This window comes from Mirounga angustirostris, unplaced genomic scaffold, assembly GCF_029215605.1.
Source record: "Mirounga angustirostris isolate CCGP_5_RB_7025 unplaced genomic scaffold, mMirAng1.0.hap1 SCAF_6, whole genome shotgun sequence".
Lineage (NCBI taxonomy): Eukaryota > Metazoa > Chordata > Mammalia > Carnivora > Phocidae > Mirounga > Mirounga angustirostris.
In genome coordinates, this window is record NW_026991714.1 from 1,033,533 (window position 1) to 1,047,017 (window position 13,485).

At 57.0% G+C, this 13,485-nt stretch overlaps 1 protein-coding gene across 2 annotated transcripts; it reads right to left on the reverse strand.

Moving 5' to 3' along the window:
- Nucleotides 1-2,457: 2,457 nt before the first annotated feature.
- PMVK (phosphomevalonate kinase) lies at nucleotides 2,458-13,476 on the reverse strand. 2 transcript variants are annotated; one of them, XM_045876504.3, is made up of 5 exons: nucleotides 13,286-13,476; nucleotides 11,646-11,709; nucleotides 8,811-8,963; nucleotides 6,601-6,730; nucleotides 2,458-5,850 (listed from the first exon to the last, which is right to left on the reverse strand). In XM_045876504.3, the coding sequence occupies exons 1-5, from the start codon at nucleotides 13,378-13,380 to the stop codon at nucleotides 5,714-5,716; spliced, it is 579 nt and encodes a 192-aa protein (XP_045732460.1). In that variant the 5' UTR covers nucleotides 13,381-13,476; the 3' UTR covers nucleotides 2,458-5,713. The 2 variants fall into 2 exon arrangements, with proteins under 2 accessions (XP_045732460.1, XP_064449720.1); XM_064593650.1 differs by having other exon boundaries at nucleotides 8,811-9,013; nucleotides 13,286-13,356.
- Between the last annotated feature and the right edge of the window lie 9 nt (nucleotides 13,477-13,485).

Here is a 13,485-nt window from a genome sequence, read left to right on the forward strand (position 1 = left end):
CAGTGAGCTCAGGATGTGCACTGCTTCCCAACACTTCTAGAACTCTTCCATTTCCACAAACGCTTGCCAGCGCCAGCCAGATTCAAAAAACAGAAAACCATTTCCTGCATGGCTCGCAGGGGGGTGGGGCAGCGAGAACACACACTAGGGGACCCTCTGGGAGTGACAGGTCCAAGCTGGAGCCACGGGAGGGGCACTCCCAGCGGAGGACGGCACACGCAAAGGCACCGAGGCATGGATGACGGAACGACTCTTGAAAATCCCGAGAACTGGCTTGGAGGAAGCTCTAGTGCTGTTACGCTCCAGGCAGTTTATTCTCGCCAAAAAGTACACGCCTCACCTGGCCCCCCTCACCAGAATTTAGCACCAAATTTCCTTTGGCTCTTTCTAAAATCCAAATCCAGTTTTAGGGGTGAGAATTCACCATCCTGGAGACCAGCTCCTCAACACAAAGAACATCTAGACACCTGGTAGGGGCCACACCCCAAGGAGCCTGCGCGGCACTGCCCCCGAGGTGACTGCTGCTGGCGGCAGGCCGCGGATGTCTACGACCACCCGATGTCCAGCTCGTTACTCAGTCATGCTTTGTGGGGAACAATGAGCACCACCGTTTCTCTCGTGAGACACGTCTGTGTTCTGCCTTAGAAAATGCCAGAACTTGAATTTCGAAATGAAGGTGAAAAAAACTTCCAGAAGCATCTAGACGGAGAAAGGAGGTTACTTCAAAGGAACAAAAGTCGAGGTGGCCTCAGACCCAGCAACACTGACCGTGGCAGACAGCGGAACCAGGTCACGATCCCGCACCAGCCAAGGCGATGTCCATGCACATGGGCAACTCAGGGCAGTGCCGTGGTTCACGTGTTCAGAAGAGAGATCGCCCACGTGCCCTTTGTGAAGAAAATCTCTGAAGGCACATCAACCATCTGGAGAGGAACTGAAATACTAAATTCAAAAGCAGGGAAGCTGAGGTACCATGGAAGGACCAAAGTGAGCGGTAAACCAGTTAAATCTTAGAAATAAATTACTGTTCTAAACATGTTTTAAAACTAGATGTTAACCATTTACGTGAAATTCTAGAACAGGCGAAACTGTTCTATGCTTCCAGGAGGGCGGGGGCTAAGTGGGACATGTGGAAATGGACACCTGAGATCAGCACATTTCGTGAGTCCCCTCGCATGTGGACTATGAGAAACAAAACAAAAGTTAGAAACAGACCCACAAACGCAGGGAACAAACTGGTGGTTGTGGGGTGGGGGACGGGGAGGGGTGAAGTCCAGTGGGGGTGGTGATGTGCAGGGAGGGGGCCATGGTGGGAGGGGGACATGGGGAAGGGGGACCCTGGGGGAGCAGGCGGACACAGGCTCCCAGCCCTGGAATGAGTGAGCCCGGGATAGACGGCACAGGGCGCAGGCAGGGGCAGCGTCCTGTGGTAACGACAGACTCGTGGGGCTGATGTAACACTGAGTGTCAGGTATACCTCAATAAAAATAATCCTTATTTTGTTTAAGACAGAGAGAAAGAGAGCACATGAGGGGTGGGGAGGGGCAGAGGGAGAGAAAGAACCCTGAGCATGGAGCCCCTTGATCCCACGACCCTGAGATCACGACCTGAGCAGAAATAAAGAGTCGGGACGCTTAGCTGCCTGAGCCACCCAAGCACCCTGATAAAAATCATCTTTAAAAAGATCAGTACGTTTCACTGTAATTACACCTCAATAAAAATGAGTATCCCCACTGAGTCCTGTCTCTCGACAGGGATCATCTGTCCCTGTAGGTCTTCAATCTCCCAGCAACGCTCATTTCCCGTGTGCATGTCTTTTATCAGACTCACCCCTATTTCACATTTTTATGCTATTGTAATTGCATTATTCATTTCTGTTTTTGATTGTTCACTGCTAATAAAGATAATACAGCTGGTTTTTACAAAGCAGCCTTGTACCCTGCAATCTTGCTGAACTCACCTATCGGCTCAGGTAGCTTTCCTGGAGACCCTACACAGATGACCCTCTATGGACAGAGGTGGTTTTTTCTTCTCCCCTCCCGATCCGGATGCCTCTTATTTCCTCTTCCTACGGCACCCTGAGGTGGGCGCCCTGGCCTCCCCCTTGGCCGCAGGGGGCACGCGGTCCTGCACCACAAGCAGGCCCTCTGCCGCTGGGGTTCTGTAGATGTGCTCTGTCCGGCAGAGGATGTCCCACTCTGTTCCCTGCTCGATTTGATCAAAACTGAATGTGGGGTTTGTGTCAGACTAATCAGGGGACTGCAAATAAAATGCCATAGTTACCACCACCAGAATGGCTACAATCCGACTGAGCGTACCAAGTGTCGGTGAGGATGGGGAGGAACCGGTCGTGCTCGGCCCTGGCGGCCACATGGCACAGTGCCTGGGGACCACTTCGTAAACAAGTGCGTACCCCACAGAAACGAAAGCACATGTCCACGCAAAAATCTGCACATGAACGTTCACAGTTGCTTTATTGGTCACGTCCGAACACGGGAAACAACCCACATGTTCATCGACAGGTGAACAGATCAGCTGCAGGATATTCATACCACGAACCGGCAACAAGAGAGAATAAACTACTGAAACCTGCAATAATGTGGATGGATCTCAAAATAACTATGCTCAGTGAAAGAAATGAGACCAAAAAAAAGATATATACTATATGATTCCTTTTTTTTTTTAAGACTTTATTTATTTGACAGAGAGATACAGCGAGAGAAGGAACACAAGCAGGGGGAGTGGGAGAGGGAGAAGCAGGCTTCCTGCCGAGCAGGGAGCCCGACGTGGGGCTCGATCCCAGGACCCTGGGATCATGACCTGAGCCGAAGGCAGACGCTCAACAACTGAGCCACCCAGGCGCCCCTATAGTGTATGAGTCCTTGATGTTCAATTACTGAAAAGGCAAACTGATCTATCGAGACAGAAAGCAGATCAGTGGTGGCCTGGGGACAAAGGTGACGGCTCTGGGTCCGCCATGACCGTGGCAACTGTTGTTGGTGTATACAGAGGTCAAAAATTATCAGACTGTACACTTTAATTATGCACAGTTACTACATACCAATTATCTCGATAAAGCTGCTTAGGAATGGAACAGAATAAACGTTTAAGAGAATGTTACTGCTACAAATCATTGTTAAGATTTATTTATTTATTTATTAGAGAGAGAGAGCATGAGAGGGGGGAAGGGCAGAGGGAGAAGCAGACTCCCTGCCGAGCAGGGAGCCCGACGCGGGACTCGATCCCGGGACTCCAGGATCATGACCTGAGCCGAAGGCAGTTGCCTAACCAACTGAGCCACCCAGGCGCCCAATCATTGTTAAAATAATAAGCATGTGACATAAAAACTTCACAGCAGCACCGTGATTCCGTAACCACAAAGTCAGCAAAGACCAGCAGATGGGGAGGATGCCTAGAAATAAAAGCAGCTAAAGCTCTCATCATCAGAGAGAGAATTGAAAGTTGGGTTTATTCTTGATTTTGATATTTAGACAAATACCAAATTTTTTTAAGTACAGAGGAACTTCAAATCCAGAAGTGGCTGCTTAGCTACTGGGGCCTCCCGTTCTAGGAGGCATCAGTGCCAGCCTGTCAAAGGCAGGGATGGACCCGCTGGCCTTCCAAACCTCCCCGGAGCCCGGAGCCCAGCGCTCCCAGGGCGGGGACGTGTCAGGCCCGCCAGCCCCACCTCCCCTTCCCTGCTCCGTCCCTGCCTCCTTGATGTCAGACTTAAGTATCCCTCGGTGATCACCCAGCAACCCCACTGCTGGACACGTGTCTGCAGGAAAGGAAAGCCCTACACCGAGGACACAGCTGCACCCCCACCTTCACAGCAGCCGAGACATGGAGACAGCGAAATGTCCACAGACATGAACAGATAAGAAAACGTGGTTTAGGGGCACCTGGGTGGCTCAGCCAGTTGGGTGGCTGCCTTCGGCTCAGGTCGTGATCCCGGAGTGCTGGGATTGAGCCCCACGTCCGGCTCCCTGCTCAGTAGGGAGTCTCCTTCTCCCTCTGCTCCTCACCTTGCTCACTCTCTCTCTCGCACTCTCTCAAATAAAATCTTTTAAAAAAAAGAAAGAAAACGTGGTTGACACGCTTGCACGACAATGATGTGCGGTGAACGGAGTGCCACCTAACCCTACTTGTGATCTCACAACACAGACGTGCATCCAATCGCCATACACAGTGTGTGTGGATCCCACGCCGCCAAGCTGGGAGGAGGAACCATGAGCGATCCCTCCCTCGGCTCACACCCGCCCCGAGCTCTGAATCTCATGTGCAGGCAGGGACGGCCGCCCTCCGGGCCGAGGAGGGACCTGCATCCCTGACCCTGGAGGACATGCGCCAGGGAGGATGGAGACACACGGGCTTCCGGGCACACACGCTGCCCCTTTGCTGGCTCTGCCGTCCCGGGGCCCTCGGGTTGCTCCCGGTTCAGTGGGAAGGAGAACCCCACGTCTGAGCGGCAAACAGCGACCCTGAAGACACAGGTCGTTACACTCTCACCCGGCTCGCAGCTGCTGAGCCCACACCTCAGCACTCCAAGCCCAGGCAGTCCTCTCTGAGCCATTCTTTTCTTCTTCATTAATCCGAAAAGTGCTTTTAGGGGCGCCTGGGTGGCTCAGTCGTTGAGTGTCTGCCTTCAGCTCAGGTCGTGATCCCGGGGTCCTGGGATCGAGCCCCGCATCGGGCTCCCTGCTCCGTGGGAAGCCTGCTTCTCCCTCTCCCGCTCCCCCTGCTTGCGTTCCCTCTCTTGCTGTGTCTCTCTCTGTCAAATAAATAAATAAAATCTTTAAAAATAATAATAGCAGGTGAAGGGGCGCCTGGGTGGCTCAGTGGTTAAGCGTCTGCCTTCGGCTCAGGTCGTGATCCCAGCGTCCTGGGATCGAGTCCTGCATCAGGCTCCCTGCTCAACAGGAAGCCTGCTTCTCCCTCTCCCTCTGCTGCTCCCCCTGCTTGTTCCCTCTCTCTTTCGCTCACTCTCTCAAATAAGTAAATAAAATCTTTTTAAAATAATAAAATGAAATGAAATGAAATGAAACAGGTCAAGTCCAAAACCCCATGTGGGCACGCTGAGGCTCGACGTGCTGATGTGACCTACCCAGGGCCACACAGCGGTTATGAGGAGCCCGTGGATCTCCGTCCCCCTGGGTAATTGCCGGTGGGACTTTCTGTGGCACCTGGAGCCTCTCATGGGGCCATCCCAGAAGATGAGAACCTCAGACCCCAATCCTGCCCCCCACGCAAACAGGCCCTCTTCCCGCGTGGCGCAAACCAGCCTCTGCAGGACGTGGCAGCCCAGGAGGGAGACAGAGCAGGGCCCACAGCCACCAGGGCAGCCCCCGGCCCTTCGGACCCCACACCAGCTGTGCTGGCGTCCAGGCAATGAGAGACGTCCAGCTGAGCGTGTGCTCTGAGACGATTTATTAGTACCCACGCTGGGGAGCCCTGGGCTGAGGGCGTCCACACAGGGAAGCCGGGCTGCGCAGGCTGACGGACCAGCACCGCGGACGCCCCCTGCCCTTCCGTCTCCTCCTGAAGCGGTAGGGCGGTCTCTGCACAAAGAAACGAGGCCCCCAGGGGCGTCCTGACTTGTCTGCCATCTGCCGACCCCCAGAAACCTAGGCCCTCTGTGTGCTCCCCGCCTCAGCCAGCGTCGGGACCACACGTCCAGCAGAGGCGAGGCGGCCGGTGCTCCTGGGACCTGGCGCTAGAGTCTGGAGTGGACAAATGCCACCAGGTCCTCCAGCTGTTCCTCCAGTTGCCGCTCGTCCCCGTGGTTCTCAATGACCCAGTCGAAGGCCCCAAAGTTGTCTAGGCCGCATTCTGACTCAGCGTCGTCCACCCCTGTGCAAGAGGCATGGTGAGGTCGGGCCCCAGCCATGCGGGCGGACGCCGGGTGTGGAGGCCTGCTGGCCCAGACGGAGTCGCCCCTCCTGGCCTCCCCTCTGCCACCGGAGAGCCACCCGCACCCACCCCACCACCAGCGGAGGCCCCCAGAGTGTCCATGGACTTTGCCCTGCACTGGCCACTGGCCACTGGCCACGGAGGGCAGATGGGTCTTCTGAAACCACAGACGACCCAGCAGGGCAGGAGGCTTTCATCACGTGAAGCCTCCGATTCAGTCGTCTGGGGAGGCGTCTGCCGGGCAGGTTTACACACTGTAGAGTGTGATCGTGCGAAAAGCGCCAGCAAAGGCCCGGCCGTGGTGGACACCCAGGGCATGGCAGCAGTATGGAGGGGCGCCCGCTGGGTCCCAGGACCTCGGGCACGAGAGGAGCCACAGGGCAGGGCCCAGGCCTGCCCCCCGACAGACACGCTGTTCATCAAACACCTGGAAAGCAGAGGTGAAGGACCCAGCGGCGGGTCCCACTGGCCTAGAGAGGACCGCCCAACAGGGGCACCAGGCCAAGGTCATGGGGACACCCTCCCCCACCCCGCTCCAGTCTCTAATCTGGGGTCAGTCCTGAGCCCCAGGCCCCAGTTCCCCTTCTGTAGTCCCTCACTCAGCCCCCCACAGCCTGCCAGGAAGAGAGCAGACCGGAGCGCGGGGCCGGGGGGCCGGGGGGCCGGGGACAAACGCTGCACACGGCTCACCTGCAGTAAACACCCAGCCCCGCTGCTGTCGGCTCTGCTCCAAAGCCACCACACGCACCGTCTGTGTCACAGCCCCGTAGGCCTCCCGAAACCACTGGATGTCTGACGCCCTCCGAGTGTCACTCACCAGCTGCGGGAAGAGCGCAGGCAGGTGACCAGCAGGACACAGGGCAGAGGCACAGGGCCCTGGGAGCGGTGGGAGACCCGGGCCGCCTCCACACAAGCAGGTGCACAGGGTTGGGAGGGGCTCGCGAGCCCAGACAGATGTCGCCCTTCCCCCGTGGTCACCCACTGCCCCCCATGCAGGCCGCCCTCCCGGTCGCCGCAGCCTGTGCTGCCCACATGGCTCCGCCGTGGACACGCCACGTTCTGGGGCCACTGCTGAGCTGAAGGAGAGGCCTCAGGCTTGGAGGTCGGATCAGCGGGTCCAACACACTTGTTTTACAGATGAACAGACTGAGGCCAGAAACAAAGATGCTCTAACTGGGCCCTGCTCCCTAGTGCTTTCTAAAACCGAAGTCTGATTTTGTCAGGTCACTGCCCTAAACTTCTCAGAGGCCTCCCATCATTCTAAGAAAATCCAAAGCCTATGCCCAGCTTCAAGGCCCTACACGATCTGGCACCTACTTCCATCATGTTCCCGCATTCCCTCCACCGCACCAGCTGGTCTCCTGTCCCCAGACACGCCAACCACGTCCTCCTCGGGGACGCACGCGGCCCCCTCTGCCCGGACAAGTGCAGGCCAGGCTCCCTCACGGGCGACATCTCTGCCCCAGTGTCCCTCGTACGGGAGGCTTCCTACCACCCTGGCTCCCTTCCTGCCCCCCCTGCCCCAGGCCAGACACGCCGTGCACCTTCCTCTAAGCAGTAAGGACCCTGAAATCGTCACCATCTATTAGGTTGTTCGTGGTGGGTGGCCGCCCTCCCGGAGTCCGCGGACCAGCGAATGAAGAGGCCGGCGGCTGTTGGTGACGCTCACACATCCACTCCGCAACTTCCACACTCGTGTCCCAGTGAACAGCTGTGCGCGGGCGCTCGGCCGGTGCGGGGAGCAGCGCAGACCCGGTGCTCACGCCCTCGGAGCCCAGGCGCCAACCGGGCAGCTTCCGGCCCAGCAGTGCACTCGGTGCTCGGCAGCGAGCGTCACCAGCTCAGCACCAGCGACACCGAACTCCACCACCCCCTGCAGCCAGCGTGGAGCCCGCCTCGTCCCCGCAGCCGAGCACCGTCTGAGCACGTGCGGAAAGACCCGCGCCCTGGCCTCCACTTCCTCTCCTGGCCCTCGCAGAAGCCACGCCTCTCCTCCTCGGGTGGCTCGGGAACCCCAGCCCCACTCTTCCAAGGCACCTGCGAGTCAGCCTCACCTCCTGCCACTTGCCCGCCCCCCGCCCCCGGCCCCGCCGAATACCCACTTGGCCGAGTCCCTGGCCTCCTGCAGGCCCTGCTCAATGCCAGGTCAGGGAAAGCCTCCTCAGAGCCCTGGCCTGCTCAGTTTTGCTCCTTAGGATTTATCCCCACCTGAGGCATTCTATGTTGGTTGGGGGCCTAACCCCCTCCAGCCCGTGTCATAATGTAAGTGCCCAGAGAGCAGGTACTTCATTTTATGTTTGCATTGATGTACCCCCCAGATCTTCGGGAGCCGGGCCAGGTACACGGAGAGAATCCCGGCTGCCAGAACGAGGTCAGAAAGGGGTGAGGTGCTTGCTATGGGAGCACCGGACAGGAGGCATCACTTAAGGCTTGGGTATCAGGGAAGGCTTCCTGGTGGAGGCGGCATGGCAGTTGGGCTAGAGTGAACCCAGTGAAGAGGCAAAGAAGGGGCTTCTCCAACAGGCAGAACACCCACGAAGGCCCTGACTCCAGAAGGAGCTTGACTTAAGGAACAGAGAGAAGGCCGATGCAGCCACAGTGTAAGGAGTAGGGAGGCTAACCGGGCAGCAGGACCCGATCATTCAAGGCCTAGAAGTAGCGTTACGATTTCAAGGTGGTTCAACAGAACGACAGACAAAGGTTCTCAACAGAGCAGTGACCTGTCTTGGATTGTTCCTAAGCGGCCATTCTGGCTGCTGGGTGGTGAGGGGGCTGTAGGGGACGAGGACAGAAGCCAGGGCAGGAGCTAAGACTGTTGGTGACACTCCGCAGGAGGGGAAGCCAGTGAAGACACGGATGGAGAAGGCGAGTGTCCAAAGGCCGCCCCCGAGCCCACTCACCCAGACGGGCTGAGAGACGCCCTCCACGACCTTCCTGCAGAAGAAGCCTGGGTCGGCCTGGCGCTTCTCCTCCCCCCAGCGGATCATGTCCCTCCGATAGGCCTCCTTGTAAACGCTGGCGCCCAGGAGTCTCTGGAAGTCCAGGCCGTGCTCCTGCCCAAAGCACAGGGCCCGCATAGCAGCCTCCACCTCACCGGTCTCTCCTGAAACAGGGGAAAGGCCGTCCCCCCCCGCCCCCACCCCACCACCCCACCACCCCTGCGGGGACGGTGCAAGGACGAGGAGGCTGCCACCTAGACTCGGAGGGCGCTAGAAATGAAGAAATCCCAAACAGCAGCAGAAGGAAGAAAAGCCCGGGGTAATCCAGAAATTGTTTCGGTGTGTCTTTAAAATGCATGATGTGCTTTTTCTCTTTTGCAACAGCTTACCTCCACAATTATTTCTGGCTTACACTAATCCTGAAATTAGTCTGCATCCCTTGGGCACAGGCTTAGCCTTCAACCAAAGGGAGAAACTTGAAAACAGCGCATGCCACGACCTCCCCAGCCCCTCCGGCACTGTCTGCCCCAGGCTTCCCGGTCTCCCTCCTCCCCCCCACCCCCAAGTTCCCAGCTCCTCCATCTGGCTCCAGGCACTCCCGGAGCAGGAGGGGCCGCTCGGACCATCCTGGCTCGCCTTCGCTTCCCCAGGGACACGGGGGACAGGAGGGGTCCTCCCAGGGGCCTCCGGGGCAGGAAGGGGTCTGAAACTTGTCACTCAGGGCAGCTTCCAGCTCCTCTGCTAACTCACTGCAGACCTTCTCGGACGGACTCAGTTTCTTCGTCTGCAAACTGAAGGGCCGCGGCCCCGCAGGTCAGTCACCTTCCTGTGCCCTGCTCCAAGGTGAGGCCAGCAGCCACCTCCTGTTGGTGACTCACTCCCCGTGTACTCTTGAGCACGGGAACAGCAGCCACCAGAAGCCTTCCGTTCTGCTTTTCAATTATAGTTCCCTTTGTGACTTAAAAAAACAATGCACTAACATTCATTCTGGGTGGTTTTTGTTGTGTTTGTGTGTTTTTTTTTTTTTAAGTAGGCTCCACACCCAACGTGGCACTTGAACTCACAACCCCGAGATCAAGAGTCGCAGGCTCCACCCACTAAGCCAGAGAGGCGCCTCGGATTTGTTTTCTAATGGGAGTGGGAGACGTAAGGGTAGGCTGGCCTATGGGTTACCTACTGAGGTTTTAAAAATGCAAACTCGGGGCACCTGGGTGGCTCAGTCGTTAAGCGGTTTGCCTTCGGCTCAGGTCATGATCTCAGGGTCCTGGGATCGAGCCCCACATTGGGCTCCCTGCTCCGCGGGAGGCCTGCTTCTCCCTCTCCCACTCCCCCTGCTTGTGTTCCCTCTCTCGCTGTGTCTCTCTCTGTCAAATAAATAAAATCTTAAAAAAAAAAAAAAAGCAAACTCCTGGGGCACCTGGGTGGTGAAGCATCTGCCTTCGGCTCAGGTCATGATCCCAGGGTCCCGCATCAGGCTCCCTGCTCAGCGAGAAGCCTGCTTCTCTCTCTCCCTCGGCACCCCCCTTGTGCTCACTCTCTCTCTCACTCTATCTCAAATAAATAAAACTTTCTAAAAAAATGCAAAACTCCTGCCCACACCCCCACCCCAACCCCCATGCCAGCCTGGCTCATAGGTCTGGACCAGGGGCTAATTTGGGAACTCTGGAAGTAGATCAGTGGTTTTCAAACTGCTCCTTGGAGCCCTGGGGTTCTCCGAAGTGCCCAGGTCCCAGTGGGTAGGCTGAGCCCCATCTCCTCCACCCTCTGCCCTCCTCCCCCTCCCCCCCCATCAGAATCCCTCCTGGTCTGTCTGCTGGATACAAGGAACTTCTTCATCCAACTTCATTTGGAAAAGGTTCCCACTAAAAAAGCTGTAAAACCCCTGCACCTGTTCTCCCCAGGACCCGTCCCCCAGGCTGCCATCCTACAAATGGGTCTGTTTAGCTGGTGGGAGAAGATCAAATGGTACAGGAGGATACTGCCCATGGATAGGGGACTGATGCATGGAAAAAGGAAGACATTCATTTTGCGTGGCCCCAGAAGGCCAGACTCAGGCCACCTGACCAGGGGGCTGTGAGCACAGGTCCCTGGACGGAAGCACCCAGAAGTCAAGGGCAGAAATGTAAGCAACGAATGCTCCTCACAGTCTGGGAAGCTGGTCTCACCCTCAGGGCTCCCTGTCTGAACCAAGGCTTTGCCAAGGCTCTAAGAGGTCCCGTTTATTTTTTTATGACCCTCTTTTTTTTTTAATCCACATGGTTCAAAATTCACAAGATACAGATTTGTTTACAGTGAAAGATCTCTCTCCGCCACTGTCCCCCTTGCTGGAGGCAGCCAACAACACAGTCCTCTACATATCCTGCCCTGGCTCCTCAGATCCAGCACCCCATAAATACCTGTTACACGGCTGAAAATAGAAGCAAATATATTTACGATTTTTCTCCATTTTTATACAAATGCAGCGCTCTCTGTGCCCGGTTTTACATCTTGCTTGACGCCCCAGGTGATTCAATGTCTAAGAGAGGAATTCCAGACCCTCACTAATAACCCAGCCTCAGAGCTGGCAACTCACTTCTCCGGCCCCTACTGGACACGCTTTCCTGAACACACTCTGGGGAGGTGGCCGGAAGCTTAAGGTGAAAATGCCCCCAAACGGTCAAGCCACAAAAAATCGAGCGCTGTCCACCACCCTGCCGACAGTGGTTGTAGGGACCCTGCTCGTGATAACCAGCACGGCAGCCGAGGCCCATGCGCTGGCTCCTTCCGACCCCCAGATGCCACAGAGCCACGACCTACCTGAGCGTACCGTTCCTTGAGTGGACTGGAGAGCCGGAGGACGGCACACAGATCCGCGCCGAGTCTGCAGGACAGGGAGAGCCAGACCCAGTTAACCTAGTTTCCAGCCCCCTGACCAGTCCAGGGCATTGAGGTCCCCTCTCCTTTCTCCTTCCTCCTTTTTGTTTTTTTTCGGTAGACTCCATGGAGCTTGAACTCATGACCCTGAGATCAAGAGTCAGAGTCACGGGGTGCCTGGGTGGCTCAGTTGGTTAAGCGACTGCCTTCGGCTCAGGTCATGATCCTGGAGTCCCGGGATCGAGTCCCGCATCGGGCTCCCTGCTCGGCGGGGAGTCTGTTTCTCCCTCTGACCCTCCTCCCTCTCATGCTCTCTGTCTCTCATTCTCTCTCTCGCAAATAAATAAATCTTTAAAAAAAAAAAAAAAAGAGTCAGAGTCACATGCGCTCCTGACTGAGCCAACCAGAGTCGCATTTCTGCTACTCTATCTCTGTAACTTTGTCACATCTCCTCCTCCCTGACCCTAACTCCTCACCCATACAGTGGGGATAGCACTTTCTGTTCTGTCTCCTACAGGATTATTAGGAAACAGGAATGTGCAACAGTCCTGAAACTAACAAGTCAGACAAGTTAGGATGACACTGGCAATGTTCCCTGGATGAGGTTTCCGCTGGTTCTCCCACAGCCAGGGTATCTCGGTCTCCACGGATGTGGTCACCACAACCTAAATCACTCATTCATTCCCTTGTTCAGTGTACTCCATCAGCCATCCGTGGGGCGCTGTATTTTGATCCGGGTAACACACAGCTCCTGCCCTTGACACAGACTCTCTCCAACACTGACCCAGTAAGACGGGCGCCCTTATGTCCACCGTTCAGAGGAGGAACCTGAGGGTGAAAACTGACCCACCCAAAGCAACACTGCGGAGTACTGAAGAGTACTGACGCCAATACGTGAATATGCAAATTAACAGCCACCATTTCGCTGTCTTTGCTAGACCCAACAACTGTTCTAAGCTCTTCACATGCATTACTCCTGTAATCCTTACAAGCAGCCTAGTATGATCCCCATTTCACAGATGACAAAAATGAGAAGACGATGGGTAACCTGCAAGATCACAAACGAGCAGGTGGGGAGTCAGGCTGCGAACCCCAGGGGTGCAACTGCACAGAGTGTGCTTCCGGCCACTATTTGACTCCTGTGTGGGGTGCAAGGAGAAATGCAGCTAAGGGAAAGGGGGTGGGTCCCTGGCGGGAGCCCGAGACGACCTCTGCCCGGGCCCCCCACGACCTCGTCCAGCCCCCTCAGCAGAACTGTTCCCACCCACAGCACCTCGCTGACACAGAACACTGAGGCCAGGAGCTAGAGCAGAGGGGACGCACCCCTGGGAGCCAGACGAAAGCATGATCTGAGTCCTGGATCCGGGGATCCCTCTGTGACCTCTACTACTGCCTAGTACCCCAACCCGGCGCCTAACGAAGGGGTCCTGGGGTCTGATGGGCTCCCGCCCTGCAGGCTCCAAGAAGCCCGGCCACCCGGCGGCCGCCTCCGCAGCTGTCACCTGGTCCGGGACGCCCGCGGACACCACCCCGAGCCCAGCCCTCGCGCCACCTGGCGCCCCTCCGCCCCGCCCCGCGGAGACCTGCTCCGCAGCGCCTCGGCCACGAAGTCCTTCCCGGACTTCCTCTTCCCGCTGACCAGCAGCACCAGGCGCGGGACGTCTCCCTGCGGAGCCATGCGGCCACCTCCCCGCCGCCGTCCAGGAGGTCTCCGGGGCTGGGACCCGGGTCAGCGCCCGCGCAGCCGCAGACAGGGCCGCCCGCGGACACGCCCCCTGCCGCC

Excerpts from the sequence above, each read along its gene's own strand:
- PMVK (XM_045876504.3), bottom strand. The coding sequence starts at position 13,380 with ATGGCTCCGCAGGGAGACGTCCCGCGCCTGGTGCTGCTGGTCAGCGGG. Across the intron at positions 8,964-11,645 it reads TCAAGGAACGGTACGCTCAG|GAGCACGGCCTGGACTTCCA; the intron begins GTAGGTCGTGGC and ends TGCTTTGGGCAG. Across the intron at positions 6,731-8,810 it reads GCGTCTCTCAGCCCGTCTGG|CTGGTGAGTGACACTCGGAG; the intron begins GTGAGTGGGCTC and ends CTCTTCCCGCAG.